Source organism: Ornithorhynchus anatinus, chromosome 1, assembly GCF_004115215.2.
Source record: "Ornithorhynchus anatinus isolate Pmale09 chromosome 1, mOrnAna1.pri.v4, whole genome shotgun sequence".
NCBI lineage: Eukaryota > Metazoa > Chordata > Mammalia > Monotremata > Ornithorhynchidae > Ornithorhynchus > Ornithorhynchus anatinus.
In genome coordinates this window covers 53,366,738-53,385,204 of record NC_041728.1, presented here as the reverse complement: position 1 = coordinate 53,385,204, position 18,467 = coordinate 53,366,738, and the positions used below count along the sequence as shown (strand labels likewise).

Genomic DNA, 18,467 nt, shown 5'->3' with positions numbered 1-18,467 from the left:
ACTTGAATGTTCAGTTAAATCTGTGGGATTGGAAGTAAATATTCTGGCAACCCAGCTAGGGCACACTGCAATTGTGTCAAACAGACATTTTATCGGAGAAGTTGATGGCAGGGGTAGATTTTACACATCCAAAAAATAAAGTGTTGGTATGACTAGGGGGCGATTTTTAAACTGAGATCCAATGAAAGATTTCAAAGGTGCAGAAACATAAATCCAGGAAATACTCTGTCAAACTACTTTCACGAGCCAAGAACGTGTAAAGAAAGAACACTAAGGATTTACAACTGCCTTGACAAAAGCCAGGAGGACCTGGGAATACGGTTGGAAACTTGATAAAAACCGTGACTGAGCACATGATGTTTTTCCATTGAAAATCTGTCTTTACCCATTTTTCAGAAATGATTTTAAATGATCTGAAAAATCACAAATTCTTTGAACAAAAAAATTCACATTCCATTGCACTTAATAGTGATATTTGTTAAGCACCTACTATGTGCCAAGCACTCTACTAGGCACTGGGGTAGATACAAGATAATCAGGTCGAACACAGTCCTTGTCCCTTAGGGGGCTCGCTGAGAGATGAGAGATATTGAATCTCCACTTTACAGGCAAGGAAACTGAGGCCCAGAGAAGGTGAGTGACTTGCTCAAGATCACTAGCGGGCAAGTGGCAGAGGCATGATCAGAACCTAGGTTATCTGACTCCCAGTCTCATACTTTTTCCACTAGGACATGCTGCTTCCTTATCTTTATGTACCTATCTTTAATATTCTTATTGCTTCTTCTTATCTGAGATTTACTTTATTGCCTGTCTCCCCGACTACAGTGTAAACCTCCGGAGGACAGCGCTCCCATCTACTAATTCTACTGCACTCCCCTAAGTCCTTAGTATTGCACAGAGTAGACATTCTATAATACTTTTTGACTGACAGTACAGTGCTCTTCACCCCGTAAGCACTCAATAAATGATTGACTGGCCTTAAGATATTATTACCAATACTGATTTGTAGACAAGAGAAAATGAAAAAATTGTTACCCAAACTATAGTGACTCCAAAGATAAAAGAAAATGATACTTTAAAACATTTTACTTTAACAGCCTCCTCTTTGGTCTCTCTCCAGCCTCTTCCCCTCTCCAATCTACACTACATGCTGCTAGGTGGATTATGTTCTTGAATTCTACTGGATTGTACTTTCCCAAGAACTTAGTTCAGTGCTCTGCACATAGTACAGCGCTCAATAAATACCACTCATTGATTCATTGATGGATGGATGCATTACTCAATGCGTGGCTCTCCTTTCCTGAAAAGACATCACTGGCTTCCCTTTCCGCGGAGGCATCCAGTAAAAACTACTCACGATTGGCTTTTTGCCCAAACCTGTTCTCCCTTTTACTTAGACTGTGAGCCCTCTGAAGGATCAGATTATTTTATATCTACCCCAGTCCTCAGTACAGTGCTTACTGTACCGAACCCCAGAGCACTTACATCCCCTACCCCATCTCTCACCCCCAGTGATCTGGCCACCTATTTCCTCACGAAAATCAACACAGTCAGGTCTGAGCTCCCCAAAGTCACCCCTCCGCCTCTCCCCTCCCCCTCCCCTACTTTCCCATCCTTCCCTGCAGTATCCTCAGAGGAGATCTCCTCCCTCCTCGCAAGTGCCACCCCCTCCACCTGCGCCTTGGACCCCATTCCCTCTCACCTTATTAAAACCATCGCCCCTGCCCTCCTCCCTTCCTTAACTTCTATTTTTAACCACTTTATCTCCAATGGCTCCTTCCCCGCTGCCTTCAAACATGCCCACGTCTCCCCCATCCTAAAAAAACCCGCTCTTGACCCCACTTCCCCCTCCAGTTATCGCCCTATCTCCCTACTACCCTTTCTTTCCAAAATCCTAGAACGAGTCGTCTACAATCGATGCTTAGAAGCAGCGTGGCTCAGTGGAAAGAGCCTGGGCTTTGGAGTCAGAGGTCATGGGTTCAAACCCCGGCTCTGCCACTTGTCAGCTGTGTGACTTTGGGCAAGTCACTTCACTTCTCTGGGCCTCAGTTACCTCATCTGTAAAATGGGGATTAACTGTGAGCCTCACGTGGGACAACCTGATTACCCTGTATCTACCCCAGCGCTTAGAACGGTGCTCGGCACATAGTAAGCGCTTAACAAATACAAATACCAACAATAATTAGAATTCCTTAACTCCCATTCTCTCCTAGACCCCCTCCAATCTGGCTTCCGTCCCCTCCACTCTACCGAGACTGCTCTCTCTAAGGTAGCCCATGACCTCCTTCTTGCCAAATCCAATGGCTCCTACTCCATTCTGATCCTCCTTGACCTCTCTGCTGCCTTTGACACTGTCGACCATCCCCTCCTCCTCCATATCTTATCTCACCTTGGCTTCACGGACTCCGTCCTCTCCTGGTTCTCCTCTTACCTCTCTGGCCGGTCATTCTCGGTCTCCTTCGCTGGCGCCTCCTCCCCCTCCCATCCTTTAACTGTTGGAGTTCCTCAAGGGTCAGTTCTTGGCCCTCTTCTGTTCTCCATTTACACTCACTCCCTCGGTGAACTCATTCGCTCTCACGGCTTTGACTACCATCTCTACGCAGATGACACGCAGATCTACATCTCCGCTCCTGTCCTCTCCCCCTCCCTTCGGGCTCGCATCTCCTCCCGCCTCCGGGACGTCTCCACCTGGATGTCGGCCCGCCACCTAAAACTCAACGTGAGCAAGACTGAGCTCCTCATCTTCCCTGCCAAGCCCGGTCCTCTCCCAGACTTCCGTATCACCGTGGATGGCACGACCATCCTTCCAGTCTCTCGGGCCCGCAATCTCGGTGTCATCCTTGACTTGTCTCTCTCGTTCACCCCACACATCCTATCCTTTCCTCTCCACCCAAACGGCTACCTTACTGCTACGGGCTCTCGTTATATCCCGGCTAGACTACTGTGTCAGCCTTCTCTCTGACCTCCCTTCCTCCTCTCTCGCCCCACTCCAGTCTATTCTTCACTCCACTGCCCGGCTCATCTTCCTGCAGAAACACTCTGGGCATGTCACTCCCCTTATTAAACAACTCCAGTGGTTGCCTATCAACCTCCACTCCAAACAGAATAACTCCTCACTCTAGGCTTCAAGGCTCTACGTCACCTTGCCCCTTCCTACCTCTCCTCCCTTCTTTCTACCGCCCACCCGCACGCTCCACTCCTCTGCCACCCACCTCCTCACCGTCCCTCGGTCTCGCCTATCCCGCCGTCGACCCCTGGGCCACGTCCTCCCGCGGTCCCTGAACACCCTCCCTCCTCACCTCCGCCAAACTGATTCTCTTCCCCTCCTCAAAACCCTACTTAAAACTCACCTCCTCCAAGAGGCCTTCCCAGACTGAGCTCTTCTCCCTCTACTCCCTCTACCACCCCCCCTTCACCTCTCCGCAGCTAAACCCTCTTCCCCCCTTTCCCTCTGCTCCTCCCCCTCTCCCTTCCCATCCCCTCAGCACTGTACTCGTCCGCTCAACTGTATATATTTCCATTACCCTATTTATTTTGTTAATGAAATGTACATCGCCTCGATTCTATTTAGTTGCCATTGTTTTTACGAGATGTTCTTCCCCTCGACTCTATTTATTGCCATTGTTCTTGTCTGTCCATCTCCCCCGATTAGACTGTAAGCCCGTCAAACGGCAGGGACTGTCTCTATCTGTTGCCAACTTGTTCTTTCCAAGCGCTTAGTACAGTGCTCTGCACATAGTAAGCGCTCAATAAATACTATTGAATGAATACATAGAGATCTTTAAATTATGCATTATCATATTAACATCCCCCCTCTAGACTGCAAGATCAATATAGTTACGCTAATTCAGTTGTATTGCACTATTCCAAGTGCTTAGTACAGTGCTCTGAACATAGTAAGCATTAAATACCACTAATTGATTGGCACAAATCATTAACAAATACTTTTACAAATACCAAAATCATATCTTTTTGCCCACTGACTCCCTAGCTCATTCTTATCATTCCTCCCAAGTCAACCTTCTAGCTCTCAACTCCATCCCCTCACTCACACTTTTTCCAAGTCTAGAACTCCCTCCTTACCCAAATGGAACAGATAGATCATAACCCTCCCTGTATTCAAACCCTTCCTAAAAAAAATCTCACTTCCTTTCCCAATTAACTCCCAATGCCCAAAGTCATCTCAGTCTGCCAACCAGCTGTAGCATTTATTTATACCTATCCTCAGCACTTGTTTTTATATGTTTATTGAATTGTATGTGCAATGTTTTATCCTTATTATTCTACTGGTAATTTTTTTTCTCTGTTACCCATTTTAAATTGTAAATTCCTTGAGGGCAGGGGACTTGTCTCTTCTTTCTGTTGACTTTCTCCCAGAGCTCAGAAAGGGGCATTGCTCAATAGACACCTCCACCATCACTACTAAAACTGCAATTGTATAAATCCTGTTTCCATCAGATTGTCTAATATGCATAAGTTTTTATTTTTGCTAAAATGGGCAGCTCTAATACTTACTATGCCCCTTGGGAACATACAATTTTATTTGATTGAAATGACCAAATGAATAGTCAAGAAAAAGGCACACCAGATTTTATTCCCATAAAGTATTTATGAAAAGATGTTGCCCCAGGCAATCATCAGGCCTATAACACGTGAAAGACAAACCCATATTTACAGTGTTAAAAGCATATAAGTGCAAAAGCCGACTATATAACCAAAACTTTTATTTATATATATTTATATATATATTTATATATATCTAAATACAATTAGTTTCCCTGATTATAGCCCATAGTCCATAGTCAGTGTAATCTAAATTACAGTTTGCACTGAATACAACTGGGATTCTAAATTATCCCTGTATTCCTAGGCAGAGGAAAAATTTTTACATATATACTGGACCATTAGACTTATGAAAAGCAAAGGCTAAGCTTATTTTAATGTCTCATTCTAGGAAACTTGCTAACAAATTACAGGAGGAAGCTGGATAGCAGAGTACCTGTCCAATAATTTAGAAGTTAAAACATATTGACAAAATAGGTATGATGTGCACCTATCTCAGGGATTTCGGGCAGGTCTGAGGACCGCGTATTTGAAACCCTGGGGGAGAAAAGAACTGCCCATCATTTTAACACTTTGGTACAGTCTTCATTTCCCAGTTGGATGGTCGTGGTGCATTTCAGGTGTATAGGTGAGGAGAACAATCATGACCCAAAGGTGAAGCAAAGCCTAAAGAAAGAAAAAACAGTACATAAACTAAAATCACGATTAAATTCTGGAGAGGTGGTTTTCCATGAATATCCTTTACAGTTATGAAAAATACGTGTGGTACTCTAAAGTCTTTGATTTGATTCAGCTTCCCTTCCTAACTTCAAGGAAAATAAAACTTCTTCCCTCTGGTGGCTCACAAAGATATTTCATTTTTATTTCTTTACTTTGAAAAAAGCTGCCGGTATTGTAAAAGTGTGACATATAAACAATGGGCAGGATTCAACCACAATGTGTAGGATTCAATCTAATGAGACTTGGGTTTTCATATGTACTTTTTAAATAATTACTGGTCAATGTTCTGTATTTTCCAGGTAAGTGAAGATTAAAACAGATTGTCACTAATCCAATATTTTTGAGGGGAAAGAAAATCTGTCTTAATACAAAACAGTATTGATAGATTTGTATAACTCTACTATACTATCCCCAAGTACTTAGTTCAGTGCTCCGAACACAGTAGGTGCTCAATAAATACTACGGTGATTCCCGAGACCCTTAAAATAAAGGTCACTTAAAGTGCCCAGAATAATGGAAAATTTGATCAAAAAAAGCATGGTTAAAGTTTTTCTCACCCCCAAAATCAGATCTTCCTGCAATAATCATATGGTTTACTCTATAAGTAAAAGCTTAACTGTCAAAACCTTATTTAAAGTTTTCTTTCACGCTTAACAGACAGGATTCCAGACTCTTATCTGGTTCCTAGTTCCTGGAGGTGATTTATTTTTCAAATAATGGTTTACTTACCATATATATAAGGACAAATACCCTGGCTATGGGATATCTTCGGAGAAAAATCCCCAGACGAATGCTGTGGAGGTACAGATACAGTTAAAAAGGTGATACGACAAAGATAAAATTCCTCAAGCAGGCACTTCTCTGTACTATTTATTAGAAGGTATCAGATACATTTAGTTCAGAAAGCAAGAGACAATCTTAAATGCTTACTTATTGAGCACTTACTGTGTACAAAGCACTGTATTATTACTATCACTGTGGCAATTGTTAAGGGCTTACTATGCGTCAAGCACTGTTCTAAGAGTTGGGGGAGATACAAGGTTATCAGTTTGAACACAGTCCCTGTCCCACATGGGGCTCACAGTCTAGGTAGGAGAGAGTTGAATTTAATCCCCATTTTTACAAATGAGGAAACTGAGGCACAGAGAAGTTAGATGACTTGCCCAAAGTCAACAGCTGACAAATGGCAGAGCCTGGATTAGAATTCAGGTCCTCGGACTCCCAGGCCCGTGTTCTTTCCACTACACCATGCTGCTTCATGAACTAAGCACTTGGGAGAGTACACAACAACAGAGTTGGAAGACACATTCCCTGCCCACAACGAATTTACATTCTAGATGGGGAGACAGACATTAATACAAATTACAGATATGTAAATAATGCTATGGGGCTGAGGGTGGGGTGATTAAGGATGGAAGTCCAAGGATGAACTCTGACTCTGACCTCTGACTCCCAAGCCCAGGCTCTTTCCACTGAGCCACGCTGCTGCTTGGATTAATGAGGAAGTAGTTTGGATGGAAAGGAAAGAGTGGATTGTAGCTTTTCCTAAGGATTTAGTGACAGACTGAATATACCTGTTGAATGAAAGAGATGACCTGCAGATAATGTCAAGGTTACAGGCTTGTGAGACAGGGAGGATGATGGTGCTGTCTACAGTGACAAGAAAGACAGGTTTTGCATGGGAAGATGAGGAGTTCTGTTTTGGGCATGTTAAGTTTTGAGTGTCAGTTAACACAATTCTACCCCAGATGTTAATTTTTTTCCAGAACCTCTTACCTGAATTGATCTATGGAACTGGCAGCTTTTCTGACTTTCCCATACATGCCTGCCATGGTAGCTTCTGTTTCACTAAAGAGCACGGGAACATTTCTCATGCGAGCACCTAGTTAAATAAAATAACATCAAATTAAAGACAGCTACACGAACAACGGACTGACAAATATGTATTAATAACTCTTTAGGATGGGAAGAAGCTCAAGGCCAAAGCATTGATAAACTAATCATCATTCTGTGTTCCTCAGGAAGGTGATACTTGAGGAAACATTTATGTCAAAAGGCCATGTCACTTTATATCAACTGTATTTCTGTATTTCTGACAATGATGATGCATTTACTGCATTGTACTGGACAGCAGCATGGGACAGTGGATAGAGCACAGGCCGGGGAGCCAGAAGGTCATGGGTTCTAATCCTGGCTCCATCACCAGTCTGCTGTGTGACTCTGAGTAAGTCACTTCACTTCTCTGGGCCTCAGTTACCTCACCTGTAAAATGGGGATTGAAACTGTCAGTCCCACATGGGACAGGGACTGTGTCCAACCCGATTTTCTTGTATCCAACCCTCCGCTCAGTACAGTGTCTGGCACATAGTAAGTGCTTAACACATACTACTATTATTATAAATATCTGTATTGTTTTATTTTTCACTCATTAGCATCCAATCACTAAAGAGGCACATTTTCTCTAAAATCCGTGAAGTTTTTGAACACTGCACTATATCCAAAAGTGTGACTGTGTAATTCCCCATTACGTCTTCATTCTTATGGCAGCAACTGTTTTGAAAGCATGGGTGCTTAGGATTGCCATAGCTTTTTCACCAATCAATCGATAGTATTTATTGAGCGCTTACTATGTGCACAGCACTGTACTAAGCACTTGGGAGAGCACGATTCAACGGAGTTGACAGACATACTCCCTGCCCACAACAATCTTACAGTCTAGATGGGGAGACAGCCATGAATATAAATAATTTATAACATAAAATTTAAAGATACGTACATAAGTACTGGGGGGGTTGACGGTGGTTCCAAGTGCATAGATGACAGAAAGGAGAGGAAGCCAGGGAAAAGAGGGCTTAATCGGGGAAGGCGTCTTGGAGATGTGACCTTAACAGTCCTTTGAAGGAGGGAAGAGTGGTGATCTGGCAAATATGGAGCGGGAGGGAGTTCCAGGCTAGAGGGAGGATGTGGGAAAGAGGTTGGCGGAGAAATAGACGAGATCAGTGCAGAGTGAGTAAGCTGGTGCTAGTGGACCAAAGTGTGCAGGCTGAGCTGGTGCTAACTGCAACAATTTAAAATGTGTTGTTTTAAGAAATGCCATATTAGGCCAGATTGGTAATCTGAAGGAATTCTTGAAGGAATAGCTTGGTGGTTGCTTTCCTTGACCTCAACTTCGCGATTAAGGAACACGCCTAGCAACCTTAACCTTTCTCCATCAAATAATTTATCCAAATCCTTATTGAACCAATTGATCTTTTTTTTCCCCTGCACAATTTCTGGGGTACTAAATTCCACAGCAAAAAGATTTTGGACATTTATTGTAGATTTTCATCTAAACCAAGTGATCCCAAAAGAACCACTATAACTCTGAAGCTACATAAAGTTAATTCCTCCACATTTTCTGCTTAATGGTTTTCTTTTATAAAACAGTTCTGTGGGCTCATTTCCCACTCACCACATCATCTTCCCCAACAGACAGGTATTTCTCCTATTTTAAAAATGTTTTAAGGAAGAAGACTCTACAACATTCCAAAATTTCACCTTGCTGTTAGTTTTCCCTTCAATCTAAACATAATCTCTTTTACTGCAATTTAAACTCAACTTTCTCTTGTTTTAACTTTTTTGGAGATTCATTCATTCATTCAATAATATTTACTGAGTGCTTACTATGTGCACAGCACTGTACTAAGCACTTGGAATGTACAATTGGGCGACAGATAGAGACAATCCCTGCCCAATAATGGGCTCAAAATCTAAACGGGTGAGATAGACAACAAAGCAAAACAGAACAAAACATCATCATCAAGATAAACAGAATCATAGAGATATGCACATCGTTAACAAAATAAATAGGATAATAAATAATTTATACAAATATGCACAGCGCTGAGGGGAGGCGGAAGAGCAGAGGGCGGGAGAAGGGGGAATGGGATGGGGAGGAAGAGCAGAGGGAAAGGGGAGCTCAGTCTGGGAAGGCCTCCTGGAGGAGGTGAGCTCTCAGATGGAGTCACTGTCCTCCTCCATACATTTTAAAGTCACCCCTCAGACTTTTTTCCTCCAGTATACATCATCCTTCTTCTTTAACCTCCTCTCATATGCCTTATATTCTAATCTTTTGCCTCTACCTCCCCGCCAAATCTATGTTCCTCTAATGCCCCAAACTAAACAGCAAATTCTATTAACTATCTTTGCAAGGTGGAACATTTTATGGGTTACGGTATTAGATGCTGATATGTATGGCCCAGGATCTTGCCTCATTTCCCTATAGCAGTCTTCACTGCTGACACATGGTCAGTCCATGGGTCTGATGCCCCTAAATCTTCTCCATCACGCTCCCACAGGCAACATATTTCTACTTTATTAAAGAATAGTTTAATTTTAGTGTTCTGCTTGCACATATCCTTTCCAAATCAATCGATCAATTGTATATATTAAGCGCTGTTTTTTAATGGCATTTAAGTGCTTGCTATGTGCCAGGCACTGTACTAAGCTAATCAGGTTGGACACAGTCCCTGTCCCACATGGGACCCACAGTGTTAATCCCCAAGGTACAGATGAGGTAACTGAAGCCCAGAGAAGTGAAGTGACTAGCCCAAGGTCACGCAGCAGACAAGAGGTAAAACCGGGATTAGAACCCAGGTCTTTCTGACTCCCAGGCCTGTGCTCTATTCACTATGCTAGGCAGCTTCTTGCACTTACAGGGAGCAGAGCACCGTACTAAGCACTTGGGAAGTACAATCCAACAGAGTTGGCAGACGTGACCCCTGGCCCACAATATCCACCTACAGGGGGAAAAGGATATTAAAAAGAGATGAGGGATAGGGGAAATAGTAGAGTATAACAATACTTAAATAAGTACTGTGGGGCTGGGGTGACTATCAAAGTGTTTCCAAATACCATTTAGATTATTTCTGACTATTCCCTCAATTTAAATTTATTTTGAGTTTTGATCTGCTAACCACCCCTTTTAATACATGAAGCAGCATGGCGTAGTGGACAGAGCACAGGCCTGGGAGTCAGAAGGTCGTGGGTTCTAACCCCAGCTCCGCCACTTCTCTGCTGTGTGACCTTGGGCATGTCATTTCACTTCTCTGTGCCTCAGATACCTCACATGTGAAATGGAGACTGAGACTGTAAGCCCCATGTGGGACAGGGACTGTGTCCAACCTGATTTGCCTTTAACCACCCCATGACTATTTCTCACGAGTGTGACTTTAGTTGGAAAGGCTGGAAAGAGAAGCTCCCCACTGGGTATTCTGGTTTCAGAAAACGTGGGGCCCCAGCAAGCCATTTTGGAGCCACCCTTCAGTATTCTGTTCCTATTTACCTTCGCCACTGTCAACTCCAGACATGTTAATAGAAGATCCATTACTGATACTACCAGGGATGGCCTTCATCTGTTGTTCGAGGCGCTCCAGCTGATAGACCAGAGAGTTCTTCTCGGTGCTGAGATTCTCTAACATGGTCTGCTTCTGGATCAGCGTTTCAGTTAGCTGATGAAGTCGGTTTTCCAGTTCTGACTGGCTGCTGTTGCTCAGAGTTTTGTTGGTGAGCTGGAAGATTAAAAAAAAAAAAAAAAAGACCTTGACTGTTTCACTTGGTTCGCGGCATTACACCACGAGAGCATTTCATACTACACAAATTGCACAGCTCAACTCCCACGAGTCAAATTAATTCTGTCTTTAATTTCATCACAGCAAATGGAGGGCTTACAGAAAGAGAGCTCGGTTTTATAAAGAATACAGATTGGTTTTGAATTCGCTGCTCTATAAAGGTGTCTCTCAAATAAGTACATTAATTATCCCTCCCTTGAGGACATACAAAGGGAGTAAAATGCATGAAAGCAGCATTCGCTACTACTGGCCCAGTGTAAAACATTACTCACCCTGGAGGGTGTTATTGCAAAGTATCAAATGTCTACATTTAATTTTAGGTGGCATGGTCTCATGTTTCCCTATGAATCGACAGAAGTTCCCCTGTCCTTGTTGCGTGAAGAACCCTTAACGGAAATTATATCCAGAGGCAGAATCAAATTGGAGGTTACTTTGGTACCTGTGTGTATCTTGTTCCTCTGTGCCTTCACAAGATGGCAGACAAGAGGAAGGAAGGATATGAAGTGGAATGCAAAACAGTCAAAAACTGGTTTCTTTTGAGCAACTCTTTTAAAAGTTTAGTGGGAAGAGAGACAAATTAATGGGGAAAATGAGGCTACTTTTTGAAAAGTTATTGTTAGATTTCATTTTTTTTTAGCTTTCTTGCTGGAAGAAAAAGACTCTTTTGTCTTAGTTTGGGACTAATGGAATATCAGGAAGGATCTAAATGATTGGGATTTGTGAATTTCTTAACATCTTAACAAAGGCATTTTGAATCCTTCATAATATTCCATAGATCCCAACTAAGTAAAATAATCTATTTTCTCTTCTGGCTAAAGAGGTCAGGCAAATGAAGCCATGTTTTCTGTTCTCCACAGAGACATGAACTACAAAAGATTATTTTTAACACCATCATCTTTGCATAAAATGCTAACCACTGAATAGTGGTACCTGGTTCCTGAGCTTCTGAATTTCTTCCTCTCGGTCTTTAATCCTGCTTTGCAGTGTATTCTTTGTCCGATAGAGCTCTTCTTCTGTAAAATGGAACTCCTGTAAAGAAAATTACAATAATCAGGTATTGGCAGAGTGGAAAAATAATCTGAAAGAAATTACCTTTTTCTTTTGTTTGGGAGTGGTATTAATTACATTCCAGCATCCAGTACACTGTTTTCCAATATACGGGAGCTCAGTAAATTCATTCAGTCACATTTATTGAGTCCTTACTGGGTGCAAAGCACTGTACTAAGCACTTAGTAAATACTTACTAAATACCCTATAAATCCTTCCTGGTAATTAACAGAGGTTAACCCCAAACAATACGAGAAAATATATTTTCCTATATTAAACAATATCCAAATGTTTAAGAACCTTTAGTAGCATGAGAAGTAATGAAGTTACTAGTCTGGACCCTTTCAGAATTTCCTCCTCACAAACCTGTCTAGGGGCATCAAAACTGCTTTTTCCCCAGTCCCCAATGTGACATCAAAAAACAACTTCATCATACATCTGTTTTGCTTCACTGCACATGTGTTTGCCTTCTTACTGAATAATCTGGGTTTATCATGAAAAATCCCTGCATTTGATTATGAGAATACAGTTTATGCCTGAAGTCAAATGTACCCTGAGCTCACCCACAAAGACAAAGAATGGCACTTTGGAAAAGAGATAAAAATGATAAATGAATAAAGTGTGCTTCAAAAGCAGTGCATTTTAAAGTGTGTTTGGGGGATGGTGGAGGGGTGTAAAAGAAAGAGAATGATTAAAGGAGAGGTAACCATAAAAATGAGTTAAGGAAAACACTGTCTTTCAAGGCTTCTCTCCCACTAGTCCCCCGTACATTAATTTGCATGATTGGCATAATTGCCTACTTTAACGTAGATCATAGGCACCCATGCGAACATATAGCCTGTGGGGCCATTCAATGCCACTTTTCACTTCCTAAATGTACTGCTGACTATAAATATGGCCCCTGTCTTCAAAGGGCACTGGTAACAGGATATAGTATACCATCTGCTGTGATAAAACTAAAAGTTATCTGTCCATCCATCAAGAACAGGCCCACAATATTTGCTTTAATTAGATGTTACCAGCCTGAACTAATTAAAATGCAATTTCTGAAAGAACACATAATCTCACAAACTGAACTGGTTGCATAGCTAATAATCTTTCCTATTGCTCTCTTTTTCCAGATTCTTTTTCATCTGGAAAACACCTAGTTGACTTAATAAACCATGTGCAAAATACGTGAATGACCATCTTCCCATGAACATGCAGAAACTCCCAGTAAAATAATTGATTTCCCTGGGAATAAATCTGTCGTCTCAAAAGATAATGACTCTCAACTGGGGGCGGGGGGGGGAGGGCCGGAGGGAATCCTTAAAGGCCCTGAAAAGCGTTCTCTTAACTGTAACTTCAATTTTCTGAAAACACATAAAATACACATTATTATACCGCTTGTCTAATGCATGAGTGGATAACCACCTCCTGGATGGAGAGAATCATTTGGACAAATGCCAAAACTTGTTTGGAAAACTAAGCTGTAAATAATCTAATTGTGGAAATCCTGAATTATATTAGCACATTAAAGTACTGTCATTTGATTTGCTTGGAGAGCTGAAATTTGGTAAACAATGAAGTGCCGGCTTTTAATGTCCGACATTTGAACAAGTGCTCAGCTTGAAAGCAACTGAGGTTTCTCTTTTATTCAAATAGCTAAATATTGAAACTATCACACCACCTGGTTAGGAGCGAATGCCTTTTCTCATTAAGAGATGGAAAATATAAATGCTTAAGTAAATATGATACGGAATTTTCTGTCCATCATTTTTTTTTAATGGCATTTGTTAAACCCTTATACTATGTTCCAGGAACTGTACCTAAGTGCTGGGGTAGATACAAGCTAATCGGGTTAGGCACAGTCCATGTCCCTCATGCGGCTTACAGTCTTAATCCCCATTTTACAGTTGAGGTAATAGAGGCACAGAGAAGCGAAGCAATTTGCCCAAAGTCACACAGAGGACAAGTGGCAGAGCCAGGTTTAGAACCCAGGTCCTTCTGACTCCCAGGCCCGTGATCTATCCACTAGGCTGTGCTTTCCACCCTCCCTCTTCTCGTTCAGTCTAACGCTACCCCTGGATGGGGCTTTCAACCTTGAGCAGCACACCCAAAGGTTACAGGGAGAGGAAACAGGGTATGCATTTCCCGGGACAGGGATGCTATTCTAGGCTCCAGTTTAGGACCAAGAGCATCAGCACTGTGTTCCCTCTAGACTATAAGCTCGTTGTGAGCAGGCAATGTGTTGTATTGTACTCTCCCAAGAGGTTAGTACAGTGTTCTACACGCAGTAAGCACTCAAATCCAATCGACTGACTGCTCAGGGCTGGGGGTACCGGTCTGCCCCCAGCTGCTACTGCTGCCACCAGGGACGGCTTTGCGCAGCAAGGGCGATAAGCGACCACTTCGACGTTCAAAGTCAGTGGGTCAGTGGTACTGGACAACATGTTTTTTGAGGAAAATGATCCGGGCAGCAGAATGAAGCTTGGTTTTTTAACCACTCAATCTCCAAGGGCTCCTTCCCCTCTGCCTTCAAACATGCCCACGTCTCCCCCATCCTAAAAAAACCCACTCTTGACCCCACTTCCCCCTCCAGTTATCGTCCTATCTCCCTACTACCCTTCCTTTCCAAAATCCTAGAACGAGTCGTCTACAATCGATGCCTAGAATTCCTTAACTCCCATTCTCTCCTAGACCGCCTCCAATCTGGCTTCCGTCCCCTCCACTCTACCGAGACTGCTCTCTCTAAGGTCACCCATGACCTCCTTCTTGCCAAATCCAATGGCTCCTACTCCATTCTGATCCTCCTTGACCTCTCTGCTGCCTTTGACACTGTCGACCATCCTCTCCTCCTCCATACCTTATCTCACCTTGGCTTCACGGACTCTGTCCTCTCCCAGTTCTCCTCTTACCTCTCTGGCCGATCATTCTCGGTCTCCTACGCTGGAGCCTCCTCCCCCTCCCATCCTTTAACTGTTGGAGTTCCTCAAGGGTCAGTTCTTGGCCCTCTTCTGTTCTCCATTTACACTCACTCCCTCGGTGAACTCATCCGCTCTTACGGCTTTGACTACCATCTCTACGCAGATGACACGCAGATCTACATCTCCGCCCCGTCCTCTCCCCCTCCCTTCGGGCTCACATCTCCTCCCGCCTCCGGGACGTCTCCACCTGGATGTCGGCCCGCCACCTAAAACTCAACGTGAGCAAGACTGAGCTCCTCATCTTCCCTCCCAAACCCGGTCCTCTCCCAGACTTCTCTATTACCGTGGATGGCACGACCATCCTTCCCGTCCCGCAGGCCCGCAATCTCGGTGTCATCCTTGACTCGTCCCTCTCGTTCACCCCACACATCCTATCCGTTACCGAGACCTGCCGGTTTCACCTCTACAATATCGCCAAGATCCGCCCTTTCCTCTCCACCCAAACGGCTACCTTACTATTACGGGCTCTCGTTATATCCCGGCTAGACTACTGTGTCGGCCTTCTCTCTGACCTCTCTTCCTCCTCTCTCGCCCCGCTCCGGTCTATTCTTCACTCCGCTGCCCGGCTCATCTTCCTGCAGAAACGATCTGGGCATGTCACTCCCCTTCTTAAACAACTCCAGTGGTTGCCTATCGACCTCCGCTCCAAACAAAAACTCCTCACTCTAGGCTTCAAGGCTCTCCATCACCTTGCCCCTTCCTACCTCTCCTCCCTTCTCTCTTTCTACCGCCCACCCCGCACGCTCCGCTCCTCCGCCGCCCACCTCCTCACCGTCCCTCGGTCTCGCCTATCCCGCCGTCGACCCCTGGGTCACGTCCTCCCGCGGTCCCGGAACGCCCTCCCTCCTCACCTCCGCCAAACCGATTCTCTTTCCCTCTTCAAAACCCTACTTAAAAATCACCTCCTCCAAGAGGCGTTCCCAGACTGAGCTCCTCGTCCCCCTCTACTCCCTCTGCCATCCCCCCTTTACCTCTCCGCAGCTAAAGCCTCATTTTCCCCTTTTCCCTCTGCTCCTCCACCTCTCCCTTCCCATCCCCACAGCACTGTACTTGTCCGCTCAACTGTATATATTTTCGTTACCCTATTTATTTTGTTAATGAATTGTACATCGCCTTGATTCTATTTAGTTGCCATTGTTTTTACGAGATGTTCTTCCCTTTGACGCTGTTTAGTGCCATTGTTCTTGTCTGTCCGTCTCCCCCGATTAGACTGTAAGCCCGTCAAACGGCAGGGACCGTCTCTATCTGTTGCCGACTTGTTCATCCCAAGCGCTTAGTACAGTGCTCTGCACATAGTAAGCGCTCAATAAATACTATTGAATGAATGACTGGACCGGGAGAGACAGGTCGTCAGCAAGGATGCAGTAACCAAGGAGGGATAGGATAAGGGACAGTATAACATTTAAAATTTAACATTTAAAAGAAACGTTACAACGATTCTGCAGTCTTCTGTCATCATTTTGCATTTAGGCAACCACCTCCAAGTACACTGTCCGCAGGTCAGCGATAATGAAACCGAGAAGTGCCGAGCCCAAGTCAGAGACAGACGTCTCCTGTGTTAAAGGGATGGAGGGGTTGGGGGCGGTGGGGGTCACGCGCGCCAGAGTGGCACTAAAGTTCTGGGGGGCTTGTCGAGGGTACCCTTGGAGAAACACTCCAAGTTTAAGGGGGCCAATGGGCTTCTGCATAATGTCATGCTTCGGTGTGCGGCACGGAACGACATGATGATACCCAATGGAACGGGGAGGGGCTGGAAATTTCTCCCTGCCTCAAGGAGCTGGAACTACTGAAGCCAGGCTTGGTTGCCAATCCACCTCCAGAAGATTGCCTCCCAGTGGAACGGAATATGGGTGAAGTGTTTGAGGGCAGTTATGCAAGTGGTTGCCCCCTGGGGAGAAATCATCTGCTCCAGCTAAACATAAAAATAAAACAAAACAAAAAAATGGGGAGGGGCTGAGGGGGTCCCTCTGAAACAGGGTGGTTGCGGGCACCCCTAGGTTCACGAATTAGTCCATTACAGCCTTTCGGGAGTCCCTACTCCAACATGTCTGGAAGGTTCTCAAACTAAACCTTGGGGACAATCAGCCCAACTCTCTCAAGGCTTAAAGGTACTTTCTACAGGTATGTTAAGTACTTTGGAAGGAGCAAGAAGTCTTTCTGACATCATCCTCCTCTAGACGGCAAGCTCGTTGTGGCCAGGGAACGTGTTTGCCAACTCTGTTGCACTGAACTCTCCCCAGTGTACTAAAGTGCTCTGCACACACAGTAAGCGCTCAATAAATACCAGAGACTGATTGATCTTGGGGGCTGCTTAGTTTCCTGCAGCAGAGTCTGCACAGCGCATAGAGCAAAGTACTCAGTTCCATTATACTGTGATATTCCATTTCCCAAGATGCCCCACCTTAATGCTAGAATTTAGGAGAAATGAACTTAATAAAATTTGGGTTGTTCTATGCTATTGCTGTCCCTTCCAAAAAGATAGATATTTCTTTACACTAGTACCACTCTCACTTTACAACTACATCGTTAATGCCAAAGAAAATATTTACAAATCTTGGTCTGGAGCAGTTCATTTGCTTTTCTTTTGGCTGTGCTTAACAAATACTAGCAAAATTCTGTGACTAACATTACCAGCAAAATATTGAGACTCTACCCACATCATTATTTCTCTACTGACTCAATATTCTTGTAAAGTCATCTAAATAAGCACTGACTTGAATTAAACTCCACAGTGCCGCACTCTTATGACTCCAACATCTCCTTTTATTTATGATGATATTGTTTTAATTGAGATATGGGCATTCATTACACATAACTATCAAAACAGATCCTAGGATAGTCTCTACAATCAAAATCTTCAGAGCTTTCATTTATGGTTATAATATTCTACCAGTCAATTCTGCGACCCGAAATTGAAATGGAGAAGGTTAAAATGTACCGAGCGCTGTACTTTAATTTAATAATAATCTACTAGCTATATTCTTGGAAAGTTAAGGTTATGCTACAGCAACAAAATGAATGGAAAAATAGAGTGCGGTGGCTTCGTCATATGCCTAAGATCTTCTTTTAGGAACACAAAGGTATGTCAGTACTTCAGGAAGCAACTAGCGGTTCATTACAAGAGTTTCTCATTTAATAATAATAATAATAATGATGGTATTTGTTAAGCACTTACTATTTGCAAAGCACTGTTCTAAGCGCTGGGATTAATACAAGGTAATCAGGTCGTCCCATGTGGGGCTCCCAGTCTTCATCCCCACTTTACAGATGAAAAGCCACTAGGTGTCAGTCTTTGGAAACAAGTAAAAATCCTTACCTGCTTTTGTCGTTCCAACTCTGCCTCTAGCTCTTGCTTGGTTGTTTTCTGCCCAGCTATTTGCTCGTGGAGTTCTCGAAGCTGTTCTCTTGACGATTCAGCTTCGCTCACAAGCTGGGATTCCATATCCTAAAAATAACAAATGTGGTTTCCAGACAACTTTTGTTCACGGGAACTATACACGATGCAGTGATTTGTTCATCTGATTTGTCCGAGTGACTCGGTATTGCTTTCTGCTTTATCCTT

The 18,467-nt window shown here is 43.6% G+C and overlaps 1 protein-coding gene across 3 annotated transcripts in view; it reads right to left on the bottom strand.

The window, feature by feature from the left end:
* Positions 1-4,568: 4,568 nt before the first annotated feature.
* GOLGA5 (golgin A5) overlaps positions 4,569-18,467 on the bottom strand; it is a 32,954-nt gene continuing 19,055 nt past the window's right edge. For all 3 annotated transcript variants that reach the window (XM_029070558.2, XM_029070577.2, XM_029070566.2), the window contains exons 8-13: positions 18,222-18,350; positions 11,823-11,921; positions 10,607-10,832; positions 7,060-7,165; positions 6,013-6,076; positions 4,569-5,229 (exon numbers count right to left, since the gene is read on the bottom strand). In XM_029070558.2, coding sequence (XP_028926391.1) covers positions 5,149-5,229; positions 6,013-6,076; positions 7,060-7,165; positions 10,607-10,832; positions 11,823-11,921; positions 18,222-18,350 — 705 coding nt within the window. In that variant the 3' untranslated portion in view covers positions 4,569-5,148. The remainder of the gene's footprint in view (positions 5,230-6,012; positions 6,077-7,059; positions 7,166-10,606; positions 10,833-11,822; positions 11,922-18,221; positions 18,351-18,467) is intronic.